General features: G+C 34.9%; 1 protein-coding gene across 30 annotated transcripts in view; it reads right to left on the bottom strand.

The window, feature by feature from the left end:
* EndoA (endophilin-A) overlaps positions 1–24,447 on the bottom strand; it is a 534,923-nt gene that overhangs the window by 15,495 nt on the left and 494,981 nt on the right. For 13 of the 30 annotated variants that reach the window (XM_067111511.1, XM_067111508.1, XM_067111506.1 and 10 more), the window contains one exon: positions 7,946–8,035. The exons of the other annotated variants lie outside the window; for them this stretch is intronic. In XM_067111511.1, coding sequence (XP_066967612.1) covers positions 7,946–8,035 — 90 coding nt within the window. The remainder of the gene's footprint in view (positions 1–7,945; positions 8,036–24,447) is intronic. 30 annotated transcript variants of the gene reach the window in all.

Genomic DNA, 24,447 nt, shown 5'->3' on the forward strand with positions numbered 1-24,447 from the left:
TATATGTATACATACATTATAATACAGTATATACTGTATACATTATATATATATATACACAAAGATGTATGGTATAAATGAAATCCACCTCAAATTAAAAAACTTAAAAATGAAGAATTCGTTAACGGCTTTGTCCCCTAACGGAACTCTTGAATGGTGATGTATCGTTACACAAATATATAGTCACAGTCAAGGGAAAGTTAAAAAAAGTATTTACAAGAGAAAGTAAAAAAAAGTATTTACAAAAAAATATTCGGTAACCAAATAAAGTGGTAATTACACAGCAGAATTGGCCTACAAGAGTACTTCAAATACAAGCATTCAAGTTCATATTTCTGAATTGCACTGATAGCTAAAGATGTCTATAACCATAAAAGAAATAAATATAAAAATTACTCTGTATTTTAATACACACATACAAATACAGCAAATTTTTAAAAGTAACTGATATTGTTCTGAGGTATACAAACCAAAACATTATCCTTCAGAGATAGATGGAGTCAGGCATTGAAACCTGGTAACAAGTTAGTTAACTGGTGGTAAGAGGGTGGGAGAGACCCCTCACTCACCACCAGCCATTACTAAGCATTTTTTCCTTCAGCATCAGGGACCATGTGGGTTGGTCTAGGTTGGATTGTGTTCTGAGGAAAAATACAAATTACTTTTAAAAATTTGTTGTGTGTTCTGGCAGCAATAAAAACCAATGCTTCTTATGTAAAAGACCACTCTTTAGGTGGGAAGTTGTCTCTCAACTAACTAGAAAGTTGAATCTCCACCTAGAATTGTCATGTTTCTGTTCACAATAGTAAGCAATGGAGCACTGATGCTTGTAACCTTCTGCTTTGGTCTGGATTAGGGATGGCAAAGCAATGGGGCTATAAGTCCAAGTAAAATGTGTCTGAAATCTCCTTCTCTGGAGTCCAAAACTTACAAGGATGATGACTATTCAAGGTTCCTCATGAGCATGGATACCTCCACTAAAGCAGAAAGATCCATGCTCCTCAGTCTGAAGATCTGGCTTACAGGCAGAGACTGAGAGGAGCTTGGCTTAACAAAGACAGACGAAGTTTGTGTCTGTTTTCCACTTAACAGACGCTTACACCAGAAAGAGACCCCTTCTATGATACCAATCACATGAGAATGCCAGCTTTCTAATGGGTAATGGTGTACACCAAATGAGGATCTTTAGAAGTACCCTCCTATTTCCTGTGCAGTCTTGTGAGAAAAGCTTCTCTCTCTTATGAGCTGCTGGATAACCTCCAAGTGTGTAGCTATAAGGTTTGTACCACCTGATAATGCCTCTGCACATGGCTGATGAGGGAGAGTGGGCTACAGGGGGATTCTTTATGGGCACCTTGACCAAGAGTCAGCAGATTAGGATTTGTTGGGCATGTTACAGGTTTGATGTGTCAAACAGAAAATTTGATTGTAGCATTTTAAATCCACAAATTAACTGTTTTGTTATGTCATTAACTGCTAAGATAAAAGTGTGATACTGAGGAACTCTACATTGAGATACTCCATTTTCTATTTTGCATTAATTAGAATAAATGTTATCTATATGCACTTGTTAAGTGGGATCTGTTATGAGGCTTTTTGCCAAAGGTGATTGTGAAACCAATAAATACGACTTTCCTAGGTACCGTACTAGATGTTGGAACATATGCAAAGATAACTTACACTAGTTTTCCTAAAGGTTTTTTATGTAATCGTTTTATTCAGTTTATAAGTTTATTGAAATAATTTCAAAACCATTTTTGATTAGACAAAAAATGCTCCTGTGAACTATTGGTGTTACTAGCCATTTCAAAATGATTTTTTGAATTAGAAATTTTGCAAGTACTGTGAATTCTATTTCCATATGTAGAAGAGCTTGCTTTATTGGACTTATAAAACTGCTCATCATGCAAAATCACTGCCATTCTTGCCAGAAATGGATAATGCTGGAGCTACCAGCGACATTAGTTCCAAGGTTTGTTCTTCCTCCTGTTACTTCTTTCCTGGATTTTGCAGATCTTATTAGTGTATACTGTATGTTGGTTTTAGGTACAGCGTATCTATTTCAGTGGCCATTGTGACCCTTTTTTTATCTTGCACAGGTTTTTATATTTATAGTTTCTTGTATCTACTGAATACTTAGTAGGCAGTCCCCAGATCATGGCAGTCTCGGGTTACGTCGTTCCGACTTTGCAGCTCTTGGCTCATGACGCCGTTAGTCTGCTTTTACAACGCCGTAAGCAGTTTTACAGCGCCGTATCCCGGTTTTATGGCACCGTAAGCACCATTTTATTCCCATTATTATTATGATGTTCCAGCTTACAGCATTTTTCGGGTTACAGCGCACTGCCAGGAACGGAACCCCTGCCGTAAACCGGAGCTGCCTGTATTTATTAATGTTAACAGACCACAAAAATTAGAATCATGATAGATTATCTACAGCACTAGTAATGAATGCTGTCATGGTTTTATTTAATCTTCTTTTGCTCTCTTATGTATCAGTAAGTGGGAATCCCCCTTGTGTATAAGATAGTATTATGTATTTCCAGTCAGCTCTGCATAGATTATGGTGGTGAGTACAGTTACCAAGTGTTTTCTTGTCTAATGTTCATATTAAATATAACTCCTCCAATGTTTGTGATTAAAGCATAAGCAAGTTAATATGAAAACTGAAGATCAGTTAAAAGTCCTCATTTCCTTGATAGGAATGTGTCAGTAAAATTTTTGTGGTACAGTACTAGCAAGCAATATGTGATAGATATCAAGAAGTCAAGGATACAACTCATATGTGAATATGCATGATGCTCCAATGTGTATTTAATGCTTTAGGCATGAGAAAGCATATGAAAAAGGATGTGGAAGGGGTTGTAGATGCATCATAGAGCTTTAGGGGATTCTGTTTGTGGTTCCAAGCTAAAGAAAGCCACAAAAAATTTGCACTGTACTGTATCTTGATGTGAAAAATTTTGGCATAAGCAGGATGATGGTTGTGGCATTCTACAGAAGGCAGGGCATCATAAACCATACAGGCATTGGAGAAAGTTTGAATACCAACCCTGAAGCAAATAAGAATTAAAAAATGAGTTGTAGAAACTTATCTAGGATGAAGGGCTGATTGTTGGGCAAAAATGTATAATGCTACTAAAATCAGCTTGTCCCATGATATATTCCTGAAAATATGAAGGCTTCTGTTTCACACCAAATATCTGCATTACTGTTTACTAATACCAGTGGACTTCCTTAGTGGAAACACTGTTTATGGTACCTGATTATTATAGCAGAAAGAGAGCTTAGTTCACTTGTTTTCAACTGTTTATGGCACCATTTATTATAGTAAAAACAAAGCTTAGTTTACATGTTTTACTTTCCAAGAACGGTTTTTAAGCACTTTACTGACAGTCATAGAGTACTATACTAAAGTGCTTAAAATTAAAGTAAACTATGTTTGTAATTATCTCTGACACCATCACATGAACTTTCAACTCAAGGTGGCAGGATAAAGTTTTTTCTTTTAAATGTTACTTCTGTAGCGTAGCCTCTCAGAGTATAATTGCAGGCTTCTCTGCCAACAAAAGTTTCTAAAGTGGATTATGGTAGTAACTGACAATAATGAAGAGGCAGACAACAGGGATCAATGAACATTTGCTAATTTTTCCAGTGCATAGAAGGACCTTAAGATCACAACTTTAGTTGGAAGTTGGTCCAAACTTTTGAAAAGAAAACTAGGAGTTTTCTTGTTCGTTCTGTAACGGCATTAAGAATAGCTGGAGGTTGGTCAAAACTTTTTGAAAAGATAAAAAAGATTTCTTTTGTTCTTTTTGAGAGTGGGAAGTGTATTCTTGAAGAGAGAAAAGAACATTACTTGGAGTGAAGGTGATCCTGGTTACAGCATCCAATGGGTAGAAGAGCTGGACAATACACAGTTATGTAGAGGAATGAATGAATACATCAACAATCCAAGTGATACAACGAAACCTATGTGGATATTATTCAAAGTATGGCATTAATTAGAGGAACCATACTTTATAGAAATATCTGTCAAATATGAAAGTTTTGTCTTCATATTTCCATGGACTGGTTACCAAGTAACATCATTAATTAAACACTAAAAACTAACCTGTAGAAAAAAAAAGTTAAGTATACCTTAGTTAAACCAGACCACTGAGCTGATTAACAGCTCTCCTAGGGCTGGCCCGAAGGATTAGATTTATTTTATGTGGCTAAGAACCAATTGGTTACCTAGCAACGGGACTTACAGCTTATTGTGGAATCCGAACCACATTATAACGAGAAGTGAATTTCTATTACCAGAAATAAATTTCTCTAATTCTTCATTGGCCGGTCGGAGAATCGAACGTGGGCCTAGCAGAGTGCTAGCCAAGAACGGTACCAACCCGACCAATGAGGAACTGCTAACCTGTAGAAGATAGCATACTTAACAAGGTTGAATGTATTTGGTGGGTGAAGGAAAAGTGTCTAGTTAGTAGCTGGGTTTTTTGGTAGAGTTGAGCATGTTATGTCTTTATGTATGGTTATATTTGTTTTTTCTTTTGATATTAGGTTCAGTACTACTTTTTTCTCAACATTGTATTATTCAATTGTAAATGGTTTCAGAGAATATACATAGTGATGCATGTACACCTTTCCCTTTCTTCAACCTCCTCAATAACAATCAGTACACAACATTTACATCGAACCAGTTAGCATGCATGCAATACTGAGCAAGCTTGCCTGGCTGAGCAGAGGTTATTAGAAATGTATTTTCCATACCACTCCAGAATACGTATCTAAAAAGTGAGTAAAAAGGGGATTACTGTATTAGAAAAATGTTTACAGCTAAATAGCTGGGTAAGTAAACCAATTTAGGATTATGGTTTGTCTATTTGACATTTGCCAGTTATTGATAAACTTATTGTTCTTATTTGGGAGATTAAACATTTTTGTTTTGTACACTGTCATATCTTTACGATGATTCATGAACATCAGTAATAAACTACATTTCTGTAGCATTGTTTAAAAGGACACCTCTTTTTTTGGTTATCTTGAAAATTATTTCCCAGCCTTAGAGAAGTCAGTTTTTATGATTCCAACTGTAGAACAGTAAACTACTACATACCAGTTTCCATAACCAAGAAAGGGAGACAGTTAGTATTGGATACTCACATTTCTTCTTTCAACTTTTAATTTTCAACATCAGAAACCCATCAAGGGCACTGCATAAGAATCCAAATAATGCACTGTATCTGCAATTATCATGATCAAGTAATCGAATGTGCTGTTTAGCATATGATGTACATTATACAGTGAGTCTAGACAAAACACTTGCCCAATAAGACCAAACAAGTGAGCCCTACTTTTCTGTGCTTATACATACACAATGTTCCTAGCACCATAAGGGTCATCAGTACAGTCCTTTGGTAAAAGACCCAACAGTATGAACATTAATTCATAAATAACAAGAAATAATTCATATAAATACCAAATATACACTGCCTCCTTAGTTGTCTCATCCAAATAGCAAGAAGATCCTGTTTTCTTTAAATGCACATCAGTGACACTTTTCAATAAATAAAGATACAAAAACTCTGGATCCAGATCTAGATTCAAAGACATCAAAATCCATTCTCAACCCTTCACTTAATCCACCTAACTGGCAGGCAGACAGAACCAAAAACATAACCCCCTTGGCATAGATAACTAGCATGTGAGGCATGCTATCAACCTCATTCTCCCTAATGTTCTGAGAATAAACAAAATTAAGTGCAAGCCCATCAATGAAAGATCAGATGCAATGGGAGAAACAGCATACAAAAATTACTAGTAAAAAGAAAAGATTATCTTATTTATCTATATAAATAAATATAAATATACATGTACATCAGATTTGGACAGGTGCTCTTTGATTGGTTCCCAACAGCAAGGACTGGGAATCTGCATGAGGCATATGTTATTTTCACAGATTGTTTATAACCATTACTGAAATATTTTGCCAGTGACCAATCACTCCTTTAGCACACCATCCACACAAGACTATGTAAAACTCTAGTTCTCTATTAACTGCAATTTTTCAATACGGGTACTACATTCTTGTACAAATAACTTTGTGGCCAGAGCTCATGTAAAACTATGATTTGTATTTGTAAATAAACACAGGTAACTGAATTGTTAAAAATGACAATATTAAAAAATATTAAAGTAGCACTACACTCGAAAACATTTCTTAAACCTAGATTAAAAAAACCAAAAATACCAATAGCACCTAAAACCCAAAAGGATGACCTTCACAGTGATAAAGTGTTTAGTAAAATACACTGTAACATCCAGATCTCCCAAAATTATATTTGGCATAAGTTATCCTTATTTTACAACTGCTCAACTTCACTCATAAAGGTATAGTATTGCTCAAATATATTTGGAAAAAAATGTTTAATTAGATGAATGAAAAAGTAAACAAAATGGTACTTGTTTTTCCTCATCCAAATAATACCAAACCAGAATGTATAATACCAATAAAGCACCTCTATTTCTTCTTCAAGCAATGTTTTGGTATCCTTTTTCTACTTGAGGATATGGGTACTAAACTGAGTATACTAGGTTTCTGTTACTCATCCTCAATGCAAAACTACATGCTGTACTTCCCTAGTGCCTGTCAATTCCATGATATTTAGTAAAACATGAAAAATATTCTGAATATAATATTCACCATAGAATTTACATTTTTGTGTCCAAACAATAACTGCCATAAAATCTCACAGGTGCAATCACATTCTGAGTTCATTAATAATTAGTAGCCCTTCTTAATGTTTGTTGAGCAAGGACATGACAGCCATTTGCTTATTATAAATCAACTGCAGCTGTTACAAATCCTTGGAAATGAGTTTGCATAATCACTGGGTCTACATCATTAGATAAAGGTGTTCATTGTAGGAGAAAAAGGGGTGGACTAGAAATGATGGTAATGAATAGATAGGATAAAAATGCTATTAAAATCTGGTTACTAAGCTATAGTCGAATATTCAAGAATAAATTCAAAATTTCATCCTATGATTATTGCTTAAACTACTCGGCATTCAAATTCATTATTCTTAGCAGAAATACTTAAAATACAGCCACTTAAAACTATACTTAATAAATATGTCATACTACAATACTCTACTACACACTGGCAAAGTGAGGGGCGACTAAAATGAGCATTAATCTCCATGCAGTTTTTGTTAGCACTTTTGTGGCAAAAATGAAAAGGTGCAATAACAAAGAGACAAAGGTCTATAAGGTGCTTCCCATAACATTACTGCGACATCCCAGTCTTCCAGTTTATCTAATACGGCAGTGTTTCAAGAATAATTATCAGGTATTGCTAACTATATTCAAGTGACTACAAAAGTATTTTAAGAAATGACAAAATGTAACAAGGCAGAAAACAGGAAAAAGAAAGGATGGGTAACGAAAGAGACCCAGCCCAACAAATCTCAACTGATTATCATTGATGACTTTTGGCCCTCATAGTTTAGTTACTTAACCTTCCTGAGACATCTGGATTTTGGGAAAACTGCTAACTCTATGAATAGGCAAGAAGCATATCCTAATGGCTGCTGCACACAATGGTCAGCATGCAGTGCGGCACACAACAACATTAAGGTAACCAACAGCTTGTCCGTTCATCTGTGATATACAGTACTTTAATTAAGATTGTTCACTTGATCTTTCATTTAAAATACTGCCATCAGTTACAAGTGTATGAGATACATTACAAACAACACCAATACAGTATACTGAACTTTGATTATTCATCAAAATACTTTGATGAATATAATTACTGTACATTAAACATTTCAATGCCTGAATCCAAATGGGCTTAATGTATATATCAATGGCCAGTTTTAGAACTTGCAAACAACAAACAAGCAGTGTAGGTTACATTATTAGGGTGCACTTGAGCAATGATTACCATTAGCCGAGCGCGGGGGGCCTCCAGGGGGGAAGAGAGGCTCCCAGTTGGGTTGGCCCGGATTCATTGGGGAAGGCAGGGGGGACGAGCCTGCTCACACACGCAGAAACCCAACAAGTCAGTAAAACCACAACCCAAAGCATAATTTAGTATATAAGAAGGCTTATATATAATTAACTCTAACTGAGCCAATAGAAATTTAGAGATCTATTATACTTAAGAGCTAATGGTAACTGTAATGCACTATGAATAATTCTTAAATCTAAGTTAATGATGCATTGGACCTATTTTGAAAGTATGCATTGAATTTCAAACCATAAGCTATGAATATTAAATTTATATTTTGTAAATATCTAAACATCAGTTATTACTTTTTAAATCAAATATTTCAAAAAAATATTTCTCTATACAAATGTGCCAAATCATATTATTCTTAGACCCTGCACAAATCAGTAGCAAAAAATGAGGGAATATTTGTCATTCATATAAATCATTTGTCTAGTTAACTTGCTAGTGTAGCTTGGACAAGAATAAAGACTGATATTAGTACTAGAACCTAGCACTTTCTCGGGTCTTTTGTGCAATATACAGTAGTAGTGCACTTATGTTACTTAATCAATCCTATTAATAATTTTTGGTAGTAAACAGCCTACAAATGCTACCCAAAAATGCATGTCATCTGGTGCAGTGCAATGATGCTGTAATTGATACACATTTGGGGTAATAACCACTTTCAGCACTGCCTAATCTAGTTACAAAATGATTAATATATGTTTCTTAGCCATGAGAAGATCTATAGAAGGCCTAAAATGGCATTCATATGACAGGCATATCCCATATTGTATAACTAATCAGCCTTTGCACTTATTAAACTTCAAACACAAGAGTTACCTGTAATATTTATATTCCCTGTTTTTAAAGCATCTTGGATAATCTCTGACATACACTCTACAGTATCTTCTAAAGTTATGTAGTAGCAAAAACTCATTTGTCAAACAAAAGCTATCTCTTCCATACCATTATAGATGGCTTTACTCTTTGTGTAAAAGGAAACAAAATGATCTCCACTGAATGACTTTTCAATATTAAAGTAAACTGATTGAAATAAATATAAACGCCATGTTTTGAGCAAAAAGCTTTCTTCATATTGTCTCATATTTACAGAAGCCACATCAGCAAATCGACTCTCATAAACTAACGGCCAGGTATTATGTTTTCTCCACCATATCAAAAAAATGCTATGTACTGTACTGTACTTATAAACAGACTTTGTCTTTCATAATCTTGTTGGTGGAATAAAGAATAAGACAGAAAGATGGAAAGGTATAGTGCTTGCTTATATTTCAACATAAGTGTTTACTAAATGTGAAACGCTCATGTAAATCTGTATGCCAACAAAAATATGAAAAAGTCCATACCCAGTGATATATGTAAAGAATCAGTGTAAAATCTTCTTTAATTGTAAAACTATGAGGCTCAACAAACCTAATATAAACCTTACTTTAATCTAGTAGTTCATTTAAAAACTTTACTAGCATCTTCTGCAAGGAAATTAAGCTCATTTGTTAAAATAAGTTAAGTATACTTTAGTTTGTCATGACTAACTTATCTGTGAAACCAATGAACTAATAAGTTATTTACACCTGAGCCATCAAAAAAGCATCTTCATTTTAGTGAGACAGTGGGAAGGCTGGCAAATTCATAAAAGTGCAACATTCAGTTCTGTCATGCTGCATGTTGACTATATAATAATTACTCTCAAACCTTACTTTGTACCATAACCTTCCTGTGTTATGTTTGAGTTAGACAACTTGAGGATATGCTTAAATGAGTTTTCCTTTTTTCTACTTAATTCTATTTTTGGTTTTCACTTATCATACTTTTCTTAATAAAAAATATACATATCTGCTGTGACTGATTATATGCATTAAGGTTTACTCTTATTAGTTTTCCTTCCATGGATAATTCTTGGCTAAGTTCATATCCTTTTGGCTTACTCCCTGAAGATACCTTCTAATTATGACTACAATGCTAAACATTACTGAACTCAAGATTCTTTTACATAAAAATTTATCATGTCTGAAACTATCACATTTGTCACTTTAACATCATAACTGAAATATGTAATAAGGAACTGAAGTAAAGTTAACATGAAATTGTAAACATTTTGCAAATTGATTAAAAAACCATACACATTTAATGTAAGGTTTTACAAGCCTTTATATGTAACGTCAGATGTCAATCATTTCTGCTAAGAACATACAGTACTTTAATGTCCAATAAAGTAAGCATCCTCAGAGAAGCAAATACCTTTTACAAAGTTTACGGTAGTGACAGCAGCACTAATTCCACACAAATACTGGAGCATTAATTTTTTAGCTCTAAGCTGATGTAGCTGACAGTCAAGTTCAAATGAATACCAAATGAGCTTAATTGATTTTTTTATTTTTCCAAGATAAAGCAATGTTTCAAAGGCTATTTTTTGTTGAACCAGCTTGGATATGAACCCTACATAATTATGTTTAAATCCACTCCATGTTTTTGTAAATTAAACTCATAGATACCTAAAAGCTAATGTTTCAAATTATCACATCTGCATAAATTACAGCCCCAGGATGCCCAGACACTGATGCTCAAATCCAATGTACATGTATAAATTAAAGCCCAGAATACCTAAAAGATAATGTTTAAATCCAATGCATGTCTGTGTAAAGCCCCCTAATGCCTAAAAGCTTATATTTATGTTCAGGGTATATAAAAGTAAATTACCACCCTTGGATACTTAAGCTGAAGTTTAAGTCCAATGCGCATTTGTTAAAGTTACATTCCTTGGATGTCTACAAGTTAATGTTTAAATCCAATGTATATATGTTTAAAGTACAGTCCTTGGATGTCTAGAAGCTAAATGTTTAAAGTCAGTGCATAATGAGAGAGAGAGAGAGAGAGAGAGAGAGAGAGAGAGAGAGAGAGAGAGAGAGAGAGAGAGAGAGAGAGAGAGAGAGAGAGAGAGAGCACCAGTGCACTGAAACTGACTGCCTTTGAGAATGAATTAATTAATTAGTATGACCTAGATACTGCTACCCTAGACAACCGACAATGGCTTGGAACTCTGACTTCCTGTATATTCCAAAGCAGAGGAATGCCTAGTGGAGGGATGTCATCTTCTTGGGGAATGAAATGTCCCCAACTAACAGATAACCTCATTCAAGGCCAATGGCAACCACACATGCCAGTCTATTTATTAAGGACTGTTATTGTGGTAACAAATTAGTACACCATATATGGCTGCCTTGGGATGTACCACTGGATTGGTTCCAGTACATATTCTGTGTCCTTGCATTACGTATATTGGGTCTAAAGTCATTAAGTCTGCTTTTGTGGCAGATCCATATATTTGACTTCCATACCCTATTATTGTGGATTATCATCATTATTGATAAATAGTTTAAGCAAACCACTGAGTCAACATTCTAAATTCTCACAGGGCCATCCCAAATGGTTTGTTTTTGAAGAAAAAATCTTATTTAATATATTGTAAACAAATTTCATGATTGGATCAACTGAAAATGTTGATTCTGACAAAATGTCTTTCTACAATTTGTTTCCATACTTGTTGGTTGACAACTGGACAATTGCTAAAGATATGTTTGACTGTAAGTGTTGTTCTGCAGACTCTACATTCAGGAGTTGGGTCGTGGGTTATTCATCAAATGTCCATGGGTCACATGAGTGTTACCAATTTGGAGATATTACTTCAATGTAGCATTCTTTTCAGAATGGGGAACACCCTAGTCCACAGCTGGGTTAATTTGTTTTAATTTATTTCTATATTCATTACTGTCTTTCAAAATTCTTGCCATTTACTAAAGATGATGGGTTTAAGAGATATTAGCAACTAATTGACAGGAGCAGGTATTTGATTTTTCACCTAATCATACCAACCGCAGCTTTGGCTTCTTAATTAGCACCTTCATTTCCTCTAATGCCTACATGTGCAGAGACCCAACATATTTCAATGTTTGTTGAACATAGGGATTTTTAGGACAATAATTTTGAAGGGCTTTTAAAGCACTTGTAGTCACCAAAAATTGCAAATTTCTATGGTAGCATATTTTTAATAATTTTAATTGTTGACCATATCCAGATAATTCTGCTGTGTTAGTTAGTTAGTTATAAAAATAGACACATTATTGGATAATGAAAACTGGCTTGTCTTATTGAAGAATATCACAAAAAATTGTATGCCAGAGAAAGATTTTGATCTGTCTGTACAAATTAAGTAATGTGGCCCCTTACATCTTATATGTTGTACTTCAGGTTGTTTATGGTCTTCAGGGGTATATATAGAAATGTATACAGACACTTATTTCATGCATAATCCAAGGAGCAGGAAATTTTAGTGTTGGGGAAATTGTTTACATATAAATTATTTGAGCTACTAATGTCTGTATAGTATGAAATTTTGTTAAGAATATTTAGGGAGAGAAAACTTTGTTTTAGTGTTGCACTTAGTGAGACAAAAGAGGAAGGGCATTGCATACTGGAATGAGGAAGCAGAAAGAGCGACTGTCTTATGTAACTGAAAGGAGTAGACAGGGGAAGGGTGATGGTTGTAGTGTCAGGGAGACAAAGGAGAGTAAAAGAGCACAAATGTGTTGGTTTGAGGATTGTATTGGTTAGGTTAAGCATACCAAGGGAGAAAGTTGGAATAATAAGTTTATAAGGTTCAATAAAGGAAAAAAGTTCCCCTAGTAAATAGAGAATCTTGTTGAAATGGGCTTGGGAAGGGGGTAGACCATTGGAAATAAAGCACAATTTCCAAATATGATATACTGTACTAGGGATAACAAATGGCAAGGAAAAGACATTATCGGTCGGCACAGAGTAGATGGAAGAGTAAGTTTGGGATGTTTTGGTCACTATGGTCTGAATTCTCTTTTTCCTGAAGTAGTTTTCAAGGAAATTATATATATATATATATATATATATATATATATATATATATATATATATATATATATATATATATATATATATATATATACATATATATATACACATACACACACACACAAGTTACTAGCGAGCTCGGTTATCTGTGATCCAGTTTTTGGCACTTGTCTAGCGACAAAAATCTACCTTTTCGGCGCTGATAATTGGGTATTGGCACCAATACACACCTAACAGAGGTGCCAATAACCGAAAATCGGCACTTTTTGACCCCGATAAGTAGCGAAAATCACAGAAAAAGTGCTGAAAACCACTGATTTTTGGTTATCATTATGCTGTCAGAACGGAACCCCCGCCAATAACCGGGGACTGCCTGTATATATACAGTATATACATACAGTAAGTCGCTGGGTTATGGCAGCTCCAACTACTGAGTTCCGAACATATGGTGCTTTTCCAAATACACTCATCAAAAAATCAATTCTGGGTTATGGCTGATGTTCTGAAGTTACGGCGCCGTAACTAGGATTACGGCACCATAAGCTCTGTAATTACGATTCTCAGTGGCACAGCTGTAGGCACTATAATGAGTTGATAAAACTGGTTTAGGGACCTGTAGCCACTGGGAGGGTTCACTATAAAGAGGTCCCTCCTATAAGGAGGGGAGAAAACCAGTTTATTACCAGAGCAAAGCTTAAAAACCTGTTTCTTTCCCCAGGCTTGCATAAGTTTCTCTCTCTCTCTCTCTCTCTCTCTTATAAATTTTTATTATGATGTTCAGAGTTACGGTGTTTTCCGACTTCGGCACACTGCTGGAATGGAATACTATATCACATATCTTTGAGGCCTTGATCCTGGTCTGGAGTGCGTCAGATAATGCTGAATTCTAGATAATGGTGATCCAGATAAGTGAGGGATTACTATATACAGTATATATATATATATATATATATATATATATATATATATATATATATATATATATATATATATATATATATATATATATATATATATATATATATATATATATATATATATATATATATATATATATATATATATATATATATATATATATATATATATATATATACATACATACATACATACATAAAAGATACATATATATATCCACACACACATATATATATACAGTATACATATATATATATACACATATATATACACAGGCAGTCCCCGGGTTACGTCGGCCTAGGCTTATGTCGTTCCGAGCTTACAGCGCTTTTCAGATATATTCCTCAAAAAATCAGTTCCAGGTTACAGCTTATGTTCCGAGGTTACGTTGTTTCAGAAGAATATTTGTACCTTTTAGGAGATTCTACAAGATCATGGATGCACGCCTAACCAGAAGCAAGGTATGTCAATTGGGAAGTTTTCAAGATAAGGCTTTCATCACTTTATTTCTCATTTTTGGCAACTTTTTAATATGGTGCTCCATCTTACGTTGCGCTTCAGGAACGGAAACCCCGATGTAACCAGGAGACTGCCTGTTATATATATATATATATATATATATATATATATATATATATATATATATATATATATATATATATATATATATATATATATACATATATACAGTAAATCCCTGTATTCATGGTCTCACTATTTGCGGACTCGCCTTTTCGTGGATTCCTCTGTGGAATGTATGTACCTTTGCGGAAGATTCGCCCATTTGCAGTATTTTTCACTGAGAAATATTCACTAAGTACTGTATTTTCATATTTTCATGACTAAACGCACTTTTTGTGATAAAACTATTAAAATACTCAGGTATAAGCATTTTTAGAGGTTTTTTTTTTGTGTTCAAACTATCAAAATAGGCAGTTCCAAGTGTTTTTGTAGGGGTTTTAAGTATTCGCAGATTTTAGTTGTATGTATACATATATACAGGCAGTCGCTGGTTATTGGAGGGAATTCCGTTCCGACAGCGTGACGATAAGCAAAAATCGCAGCTAACCAAAAATTGGTACAGGCATTGATAAACGGAGATCGGCACCTCTCTTAGGTATATATCAGCACCAATACCCAATTATCGACACCAATAAGTGGAAATCAGTGACTGTCATTGCTAGATAAGCACCAGCAATAACCGAAATTACCCGATAACTAGGGGACTGCCTCAAATATTATACAGTATATATACACAAACACAACACATATATAATATATATATATATATATATATATATATATATATATATATATACAGTATGCAATTTACTGACGGGGTTCCGTTCTGCTTCCACACACCAAAATCGTGGAAACATCGTCGAAAATCGTCAAAAATCATAAGAAAACCTTACTTTTAATGCTCTGGGTGCATTGAAAACGATAGATAATTATTGAGTTTTACATCAAAAACCTTCAAATTAAATTCTGCCATTTTGATATTTCTTCCAATAACCGAACATCGCCCGAAATAATTTCTGATAATATATTTGAAAAGCTAGGGAACTCGCCTGTGTATATATATATATATATAATATATAAACAAATATTATACAGTATATATACATAATATACACATATATATATATATAATATATATATATATATATATATATATATATATATATATATATATATACACACGTTAACCATCACTAATCCGGCATCACTGGGACCTGGAGGGTGCGGATTAGCCATTCTGCCGGATTAGCCATTTATTAGGCTAGAATACACGAAACCCAGTAGTTAAGCACCTCATCTTAGAATTAAAATATCCCGTAAATCAGTACAAGTTGGTTAATAAAGAAAAGACAATTATCAAATACAGGTAGTGCTCAAGTTACGATAATCCGACTTATGATATTTCGAGTTTACGATGGGGTTAGCAATTAATACCGATACGAAAATATTTAGGAAATATTTGTAGATTTCGAGCAGGCAGCGAAAGAGACCAACTTACAATTGACCAACTTCTTTCCCTCCATCTCTTTATTCCATCTGCTAGTTAAAAAAGTAAAAGAGAATGATAAAAGTATTGTTAGTAACGTTATACTCTTGCGTAAATGCGTACAGCCATAAACAACCATACGGGAAACTGTTGTTTTGCTAATAATCGTATCAGATAACAACTGTTTTGCTTGTATTTCAACCATCGTACGGTTAAACAATTACTGTAGTCATGTTACAAATGACGTTAAGTACTAAGACAGTAGGACTGATATATTTTTTACACTATACCCTTATTCACTTTGGAGATGAGATCGGCAACGAAATATACTGCTACAGTAACTTGAAGCTGCAAGTTGTAGCTGAAGCCGAGAAAACAATGTTCAAACTGCTAATGACGATAAATTATCGTGCATCGGCAACATGGATGAAACTCGACTGTAAATAAAATTGGAGAGAATGTATTTTAATCAAAACTACTGGGCATGAAAGAATATAAATTACTGCTGTTTTCACGCCGATAAAAGATAAATATACACTGAACGGAATCTTGATTTTTTTTTACACAAAACAAACATGCCCCCAAAACGGCCAGCCGTGATTCCCGCAAACGTCATATATTAACGAAAAAACAGCTAAAATAACTTCACAACGAGACGTATTTAAGTTATATTTCGACTTAAAAACACTTCTCTATAACGAAAAATATCCTTGTACAAAATAAATAAAAGTATATATTCATTTACGCTAACCAGAAGCAAGAAAGGCGCTCTGAACAGAGTTAATGCGGCGAAATAAACACCACATGATGGATTCCCAAAACAAAACACTGATTGCAATTTATGGTACAAAAGCAATATGAGAATATACGCAATTGGATACAATGTAGTAAAGCATAACTTTTTAAAAGATCCATGATAAAGATGCACACTCGTTATGTTGATGTGTATAATGCTGTTAATATGTAAATAGAGTTCAGTATAATATAGGCTAGGCTACCGTATATGTAGCCTATACGATATACAATAGTGTAGGCCAAAAGACAATAATAAATGTAAAAAATGAAACAGCAAAAGCATGCCTGTGTTTGCAAACGCCTCCAGTTTGTGGATGCAGCACACTGCGCCACGAAATCGAAGCGGCCGGCGGGCGAATTAGCACAGCGACCCGGGAAATTTGAAAATTAGTGCAGAAACAAGAAATTACCCTAGCCGAAATTTGTGCCAGATTACTGATTATCCTGAACTACTGATTGCCGGATTAGTGATAGTCAACCTATATATATATATATTTTTTTTATAAATATTTCTGCTGTTTGCCCTCGATGCATCTATTTGTAGTAATATTAATCAGACTGACCAAGACAGGGAAAAGTCTTTTGTCCAAGCAGGGTAGCATTAGGCCATTCAAATTTAATGTTCGACATAGCAGAAGCATTAGGGACTTAACCCCATAGGAAAAATTTCCACAATCAACCTTATGATAGGTGGCCTTAAGCTTTTTTCCCTGTACTATGTCGACGGATTGTTTTGACCAAAGTTTCAGATCCTGAGGGCGTAAAGAGGCGATTCCCTGTGTGTGCTCCCGAGAGGTCGCAGAGAGAGTTTAACTATCAAGGGTACAGCACGTCAGCTCTTCCTGCTCGGACAACCCTTTGTCTCTGCCTATAGTCTATGTTAGTAGTGAAGTGGCGAATTCATCCCAGAACTTCCGTTCGTCCGTTGTATGCGCAACAACTAGTCGTCCAAAGTAAAGTCTGTTTTGTTCAAAACTTCGTCAATTACTAGCCCCTTTTTCTGTATTTCCAGTTTCCTTGTTTCATCCTTCCGCCACCATAATTATTAGATTACCACGCCACAACTTGCTTGTACGAAGTCTAGATTAAGCATAATTTCTATTGTTTAGCAACATTCAATTATTCCAGAGAAGTAACTAGGAATTAGGGAAGGTTGAGCAAGTCATTTCAAATTCTTTATGCATCCTTAGATTAAGCATAATTTCTATTGTTCAGCAACATTCAATTATTCCAGTGAAGTAACTAGGAATTAGGGAAGGTTGAGCAAGTCATTTCAAATTCTTTATGCATCCTTGTGTCTCGAATCCATTGTTCGGAAGAGCCGTCGTGTTTTTAATACCATGTTAATGAGTAGAGATTGACTGCGTCCTAAGTCGGGCAACGTTTATTGTAATTTCTCTAGTTAACGGCATATTCTTTGTGTTGAGGTTAATTTCCCTCAACTGGCGACCTTGAGTGTTTAAACAGCTGTTGGTCTTTGAGGTTAAGTTGTAGCTTCGTTGACAGGTTACGTGTGTCCTTGGCACGCAGGGCCTTATAAAAATTAAGTAAATCAAGTAATAAACTCATCAGCCAAGCCCTCACAAATAACAATATATATATATATATATATATATATATATATATATATATATATATATATATATATATATATATATATATATATATATATATATATATATATATATATATATATATATACACACACACACACAAACTTGCATGATTCGAGTTGCACAAATTCACACACACACGAATTTTTCATTGGAACCTAACTAATGGTCATACACAAGTTTTTCACAGACACGCGAACATTTGTGAACACTGAGAAACCCAGCAAAAGTGTTTATGTTTAATTTTTTATGTAATTTATAAGTTTTCAAGCTTTTATGCGTAAATTAAATATCATTAAATATTAAAAGTAATAATTTCTCTCTCTCTCTCTCTTTTAGTGTGATGAGAGAATTTTTGTTACAAGTATTTAGGTATGTTTATTTGTATAATAAATAAAATTTTTACCTAATAATAACTACAAATTTTCAAATATTAATAAGATTAATAAAATTAAATAATAACAATAATAATAATAATAATAATAATAATAATAATAATAATAATAATAATAATAATAACAACAACACTGTAATTACAAAATTTGTATTATTTTAAACAAATTCTTCCCTCTCTTTTGTAAGGTCGAAGGCAAAAGCTGTCAGACATGTCATTTAACATGACAAGAAGGGGTGTGTTGCTGATCAGTGGTCAAATGTTTCTTGTAATTCTGTGTGTGTGTGTGTGTCCGTAAGAATCCATAAAAAATTTCTCTCTCTTAAGTAAGGACAATTGTTATCTCTCTCTCTCTCTCTCTCTCTCGTTTGAAGTTAGCCAACATTTGTATTACAGTACTGTTTCTCTGTATGTCTTTAACTGTACAGTAGATAATTTTAAATTGGTCTAATTTTACCTGTACCATTTACAAACTGTAAATGTGCCCTTCTAAAACATAAAGGCATAGAGTATTTCAGAACATAGAGCATTTCAGAACAAAGAGAAACAGACAGAATAAAGAAGTTTTTAAAAAAGTTGAGAAGACTTCTAAAAACAGATCGGTGGAATGGGGGAGAGAGTCACACACTCCTATATTCTTACGTTAACCATTTATTTCTTTTTTTAAGGGTAATTTTTAAATGAAAATACAGTAACTTTAATTTCATTTAAAAGTTAGTTTAATACTGATTTCCCATCTTTTGATATCTAACATAAGAATAACTTTCTCTCTCTCTCTCCGTAATAATTCATAAATAATTTAACCTGATATTTCAGGTAAGGACAATCTCTCTCTCTCTCTCTCTCAGTCTCCATAATAACTGATACATAATTTCACTCTCTTAAATAAGGACAACTCTCTCTCTCTCTCTCTCAGTCTCCATAATAACTGATAGATAATTTCACTCTCTTAAATAAGGACAACTCTCTCTCTCTCTCTCTCTCTCTCTCTCTCTCTCTCTCTCTCTCTCTCTCTCTCTCTCTCTCTCTCTCTCTCTCTCTCTCTCTCATTTAGCGCTCACACATTTTTACAACTTATTAATTCTCTGTAAGTCTTTACCTGTAAAGCAGATAGTTTAAATTGATATATTTTGACCTGTACTGTCTACAAGGTGTAAATGCGCTAGTGTTGCAAATACATTCTAAAACACAGAGACATAATAACTAAGAGTTGTATTAGTCAAAATAAAAAACACCGTTTGTTCATGAAAAAGCATTTCAGAACAAAGAGAAAGAGACGCAGAATAAAGAAGTTATTAAAAAGAGGTTGAGACGACTTCTAAAAATAGATCGTTTGGGAAGGTAGAGAGACAGAAATTCTCTTCCAACTCTCAATTTTTATGTCAAACATTTATTTCTTTTTTTAAGGGTAATGTATTAAGCCAACTTTTAAATGAAATTACAGTAATTTTAATTTCATTTAAAAGTTAACTTAATAATTTGGGAGCATGATGAGGGTCATATTTAGTGCTTAAACTTTAGAAATAAGCATTTATTAGCATTTTTAGAGACTGTGCCAAATTTAGCGAAAATTCACCCTGCGCGAGGGGTTCTGGAACCTAACCTCGCGTAAATTCGGGGTATGACTGTATATATAAACACACACACACACACACATATATATATATATATATATATATATATATATATATATATATATATATATATACACAGGCAGTCACCGGTTATCTGCAGGGTTCCGTTCAGACAGTGTGACGATAAGCGAAAATCACTGATAACCAAAAATTGCTGAAAACCGAAAATTAGCGATTTCCGGGGCTTTTTCAGAGATTTTCGGCACTTGTCGGCGCCGAGAAGTGCCATAAATTGCCGATTTTCAGTTATTGGCACCTGTGTTAGGTATGTAACGGTGCCAATACGCAATTATTGGTACCAATAAGTGGAAATCGGTGCCAAAAATTCCCGATTTTTGTCAGTAAACAAGCCCCGAAAAACTGGATCACCGATAACTGGGGACTGCCCGTATATACACACACACACACACACACACACACACACATATATATATATATATATATATATATATATATATATATATATATATATATATATATATATATATATATATATATCACACAGTCGACCCCAGTATTCAGTGGGATGTGTACCACAACCCCCTGCGAATAGCCAAAATCCATGAATATTTGACAACCCTCTAAACTTATAACTGTCCATTTTGAAAGTTCAAACACCAAAAAACCCCTTTAAAAACACTTATATATATATGAGTATTTTAACAGTTTTATCACAAAAAATGCATTTAGTCACAAAAATGATAAGGAATCAGTGAATATCTCTATGAAAAATACCGCAAATAGGTGAATTTTCCATGAATGTGTATACTGTATATGTTCCACAGAAAAATTTGTGAATAGGTGAAGCTGCGAATCCGGAACCACGAATACGTGGGGGTCCACTGTATATATAGACACGTGTGTATTATATATGTGTGTGTGTATATATATATATATATATATGAAATTTTTTATTACACCGTGATTTATATACAATCATGAAGCTACAAATGTCGCTTAATATCAAATTCACGCTACCTCGAGAGTATCTCCGATGAAGAATTATCACCGAAGGGGAATTTATATAAGTGATAAATGAATAAGTACCACCGGGACGCAAACCCTTGACATGGACCCATTCAGCGAATCCAGTGGACGTAAAGAAGGGGAATTTATATAAGTGATAAATGAATAAGTACCACCGGGACGCAAACCCTGTGGTACTTATTCATTTATCACTTATATAAATTCCCCTTTGGTGATAATTCTCCATCAGAGATACTCTCGAGGTAGCATGAATTTGATATTAAGCGACATTTATAGCTTCATGATTTTATTTATAGCTTCATGATTTTATATTATATATATATATATATATATATATATATATATATATATATATATATATATATAAAGTATACATTCCTGGCAATTTTTTTTTTATTTGCTGAATGCTAATCAAGGTACCTTACTTACAAACTCTGCCATTTATGTTCTGTTAATCACTAGCTAGTTTTCTTTTTTCAAGGGTCTAAATTATCACTCATTTTACTGTAAAGGGCTAAAGGTATTTTACAGCCATCTTGACAAATGACAACTTTATAGTTTAAATGAGCATATTTTTCATTTTGTTTTCAATACCAAGAAACTTTGACTAAACTCCCACAAAAACATAAAATTGAACCACAGTACACCAGAGCCTAGAATATTCAGATTTCTTTGCTTGGTTGGTCTGAAGGCTTATAGTTTAATTGAAAGATTGGCCAGAAACTGGATGAAATTCCAAATTTCTGCACTGATCATCATTTAAAGATAAAAATTAGTAGCACTATGATGAAAATTGATATGATTTGTCTTGGTGCTTCCCATATCAACCAAAAAACCATAGACTAGTGGACACATAGGTTCCACATTTACAAAGGTTTTCTATGAAGAAACTTCAAGGACCTGGACTCAGCACTGTATGCTGAATTTGATTTCTATGAAGACAGGTATTGTTGATGTATTATTTGGACTGAAGTAAAAAGTAAAATACAAAAGAGACTCTGGAAAGGGGATAAAAAAAAAACTGCTAGGTGTTAACTGCTGTGTATAGTGTTTTACAAAAGTTGCGATGTAGCCTAAAATCCCACAGAGGGTCTCTGGTGGTGAAATAAACAAAGAGTGATACAATGCCACTTGCGATGTAGCCTAAAATCCCACAGAGGGTCTCTGGTGGTGAAATAAACAAAAAGTGATACAATGCCAATTTCTAAGCAGAGAGCATGGAAACAACCATCCTTCTACCTATGGGACCATTGCACACAGCAGCTGCTGCAGTTAGCCAACTGGTGTTTAATTTCAATTTTGAATTTAACACAACACTTTCTTTGCCTTTGGCAGGCAAGTTTAACAAGGGTTATATCTGAGGAAGCAATAATACTCTGATTGTAAAATTATAGTGCCTCAACCAGCTTGTTATATTGTCAATGAAATCACAAGTTTTTAATCAATTTGTATTTTTCCTAACATACAAACCTGAGGTCTTTACATTGGGACTTTGTAATTTCTCCCCATAAGGAGATTCACAATCTCCATCTGGATTCCCACTCTGCTTCTCCTGCTTTGGTGTGGAGGGGTGATTGCTTATCTCCTCATGGCTGTATTCCCGCCTCCAAGGTTGTTACAGGTCCCTCCAAGGCTCTTTCTATGGCAAAGTCACATGGTTGCTCGATCATGGCTGCATCTTCTTCCGATCATCACGAGGTGTAATTTCTCCCCGTCAGGAGATTCACAATCTCCACCTGGATTCCCGCTCTGCTTCTCCTGCTTTGGTGTGGAGGGGTGATCGCTAGTCTCCTTACGGCTGTATTCCCACCTCCAAGGTTGTTACGGGTCCCTCCAAGGCTGTCTCTATGGCAGTCACATGGTTGCTCAATCAGGGCCGTATCTTCTTCCCATCATCTCGTATTTCCTCACCTAGGGTTAGGAACAGTAAAGCAACAGATCAAGCTTTGCCTTAAGTGATTGTAATTCCTTCTTCTCCCCATCGTGCAGAAGTAGTTACCAGACCACCAACCATAAGAAGGAAAGATGACAAGGTTCCCATCAAGAAATAAGCCTTGTACAGCCGTGGACTCAACCTCAGTCATTTTCTCTTGGCCATGACATTTCTCCATGTACGACTTTCCATCCCCGCTGTTCCTTGCTTGTCACACAGAAGTCACCCTGTTCTTGTGGACATGACTCCTCTCTGTAGACTTTATCCCATGTATGGCCGCAACAGCAGTCTAGGCTGCGCTCTCATGCCCATGACAGGTCTCATTGTTACAGAAGTCTTACTCGGCCACAACAACAGCTGTGGCAGTGCTCAAACAGCTGAGACCATTCTCCACGATATTCATTTAGTAGAGACTGTTCTCCGTGACATAATAGTCCCAAATGTCCACAGAAAATTCATTGAGCTGCATTTCCTCTAGATTCGTTTTCATCGAGCTGCATCTCCTTTAGATTCATTTTTGTCTAGGCCTACATCCCCAATTCCTTCCACCTCTTGGGGAGTTAAGGGGCATAAAGAGAGTGCCACTCCCCATCTTAAGAATGGGATTTGAAATTCTGATTCTACAGACAATGCACCGCCCAATAAGGTTCTAGGCTCTGAACATGCATAAGCTCCAGTAGTGCTTTGGGATGAAGTAGAAGTTGACAATTCCATGGATAGACCCGGTAGGAATTATAGGGGTTTAGATTTGGAAGATCCTCTTCCACTTGACCTTGATGCTAATGAACTGGCCAAGGCATATGGTGAAGTGGTGGAAATGATTTGTAAACACAATGATTTGGAAGAAAATCTGACCACTTCTTCAGAATGATCTTCAGGTCTTGAGAAGTTCTTGAAGTTCTTAAGTCCGAAGAAAGAAGCAAAGGCATCGGTAGGAACCTTTGGTCGATCTTGCTGATTTTGCCTTAGAGCAAGTGGGTGCTGTCGTCTCTGGACAAGACAATTCACTTCATTCTAGCAGATCTTTCAAGTTGCTTTCTCCTCCTCTTCATAAGCATGGGCATTTTTATACCAACCCAAGAGTCATCCTGCAACCAAGACAGTTGGATCCTGACACTGTTCGGTTGGGACTGAGCCTTTCTCTGGATCAAATTCAGGGGAGAGTATCTCTTTTACCTTCCAAGAGGCAGCGTCAATGGAGGCTTTGGCCTCCACAGCCTTACAAGCGATTTCATGGCTCAACTTGTGACGAAGGATACTAAGGAGTGTT

The sequence above is a fragment of the Macrobrachium rosenbergii genome, chromosome 11 (genome assembly GCF_040412425.1).
Source record: "Macrobrachium rosenbergii isolate ZJJX-2024 chromosome 11, ASM4041242v1, whole genome shotgun sequence".
NCBI classification, from domain to species: Eukaryota; Metazoa; Arthropoda; class Malacostraca; order Decapoda; family Palaemonidae; genus Macrobrachium; species Macrobrachium rosenbergii.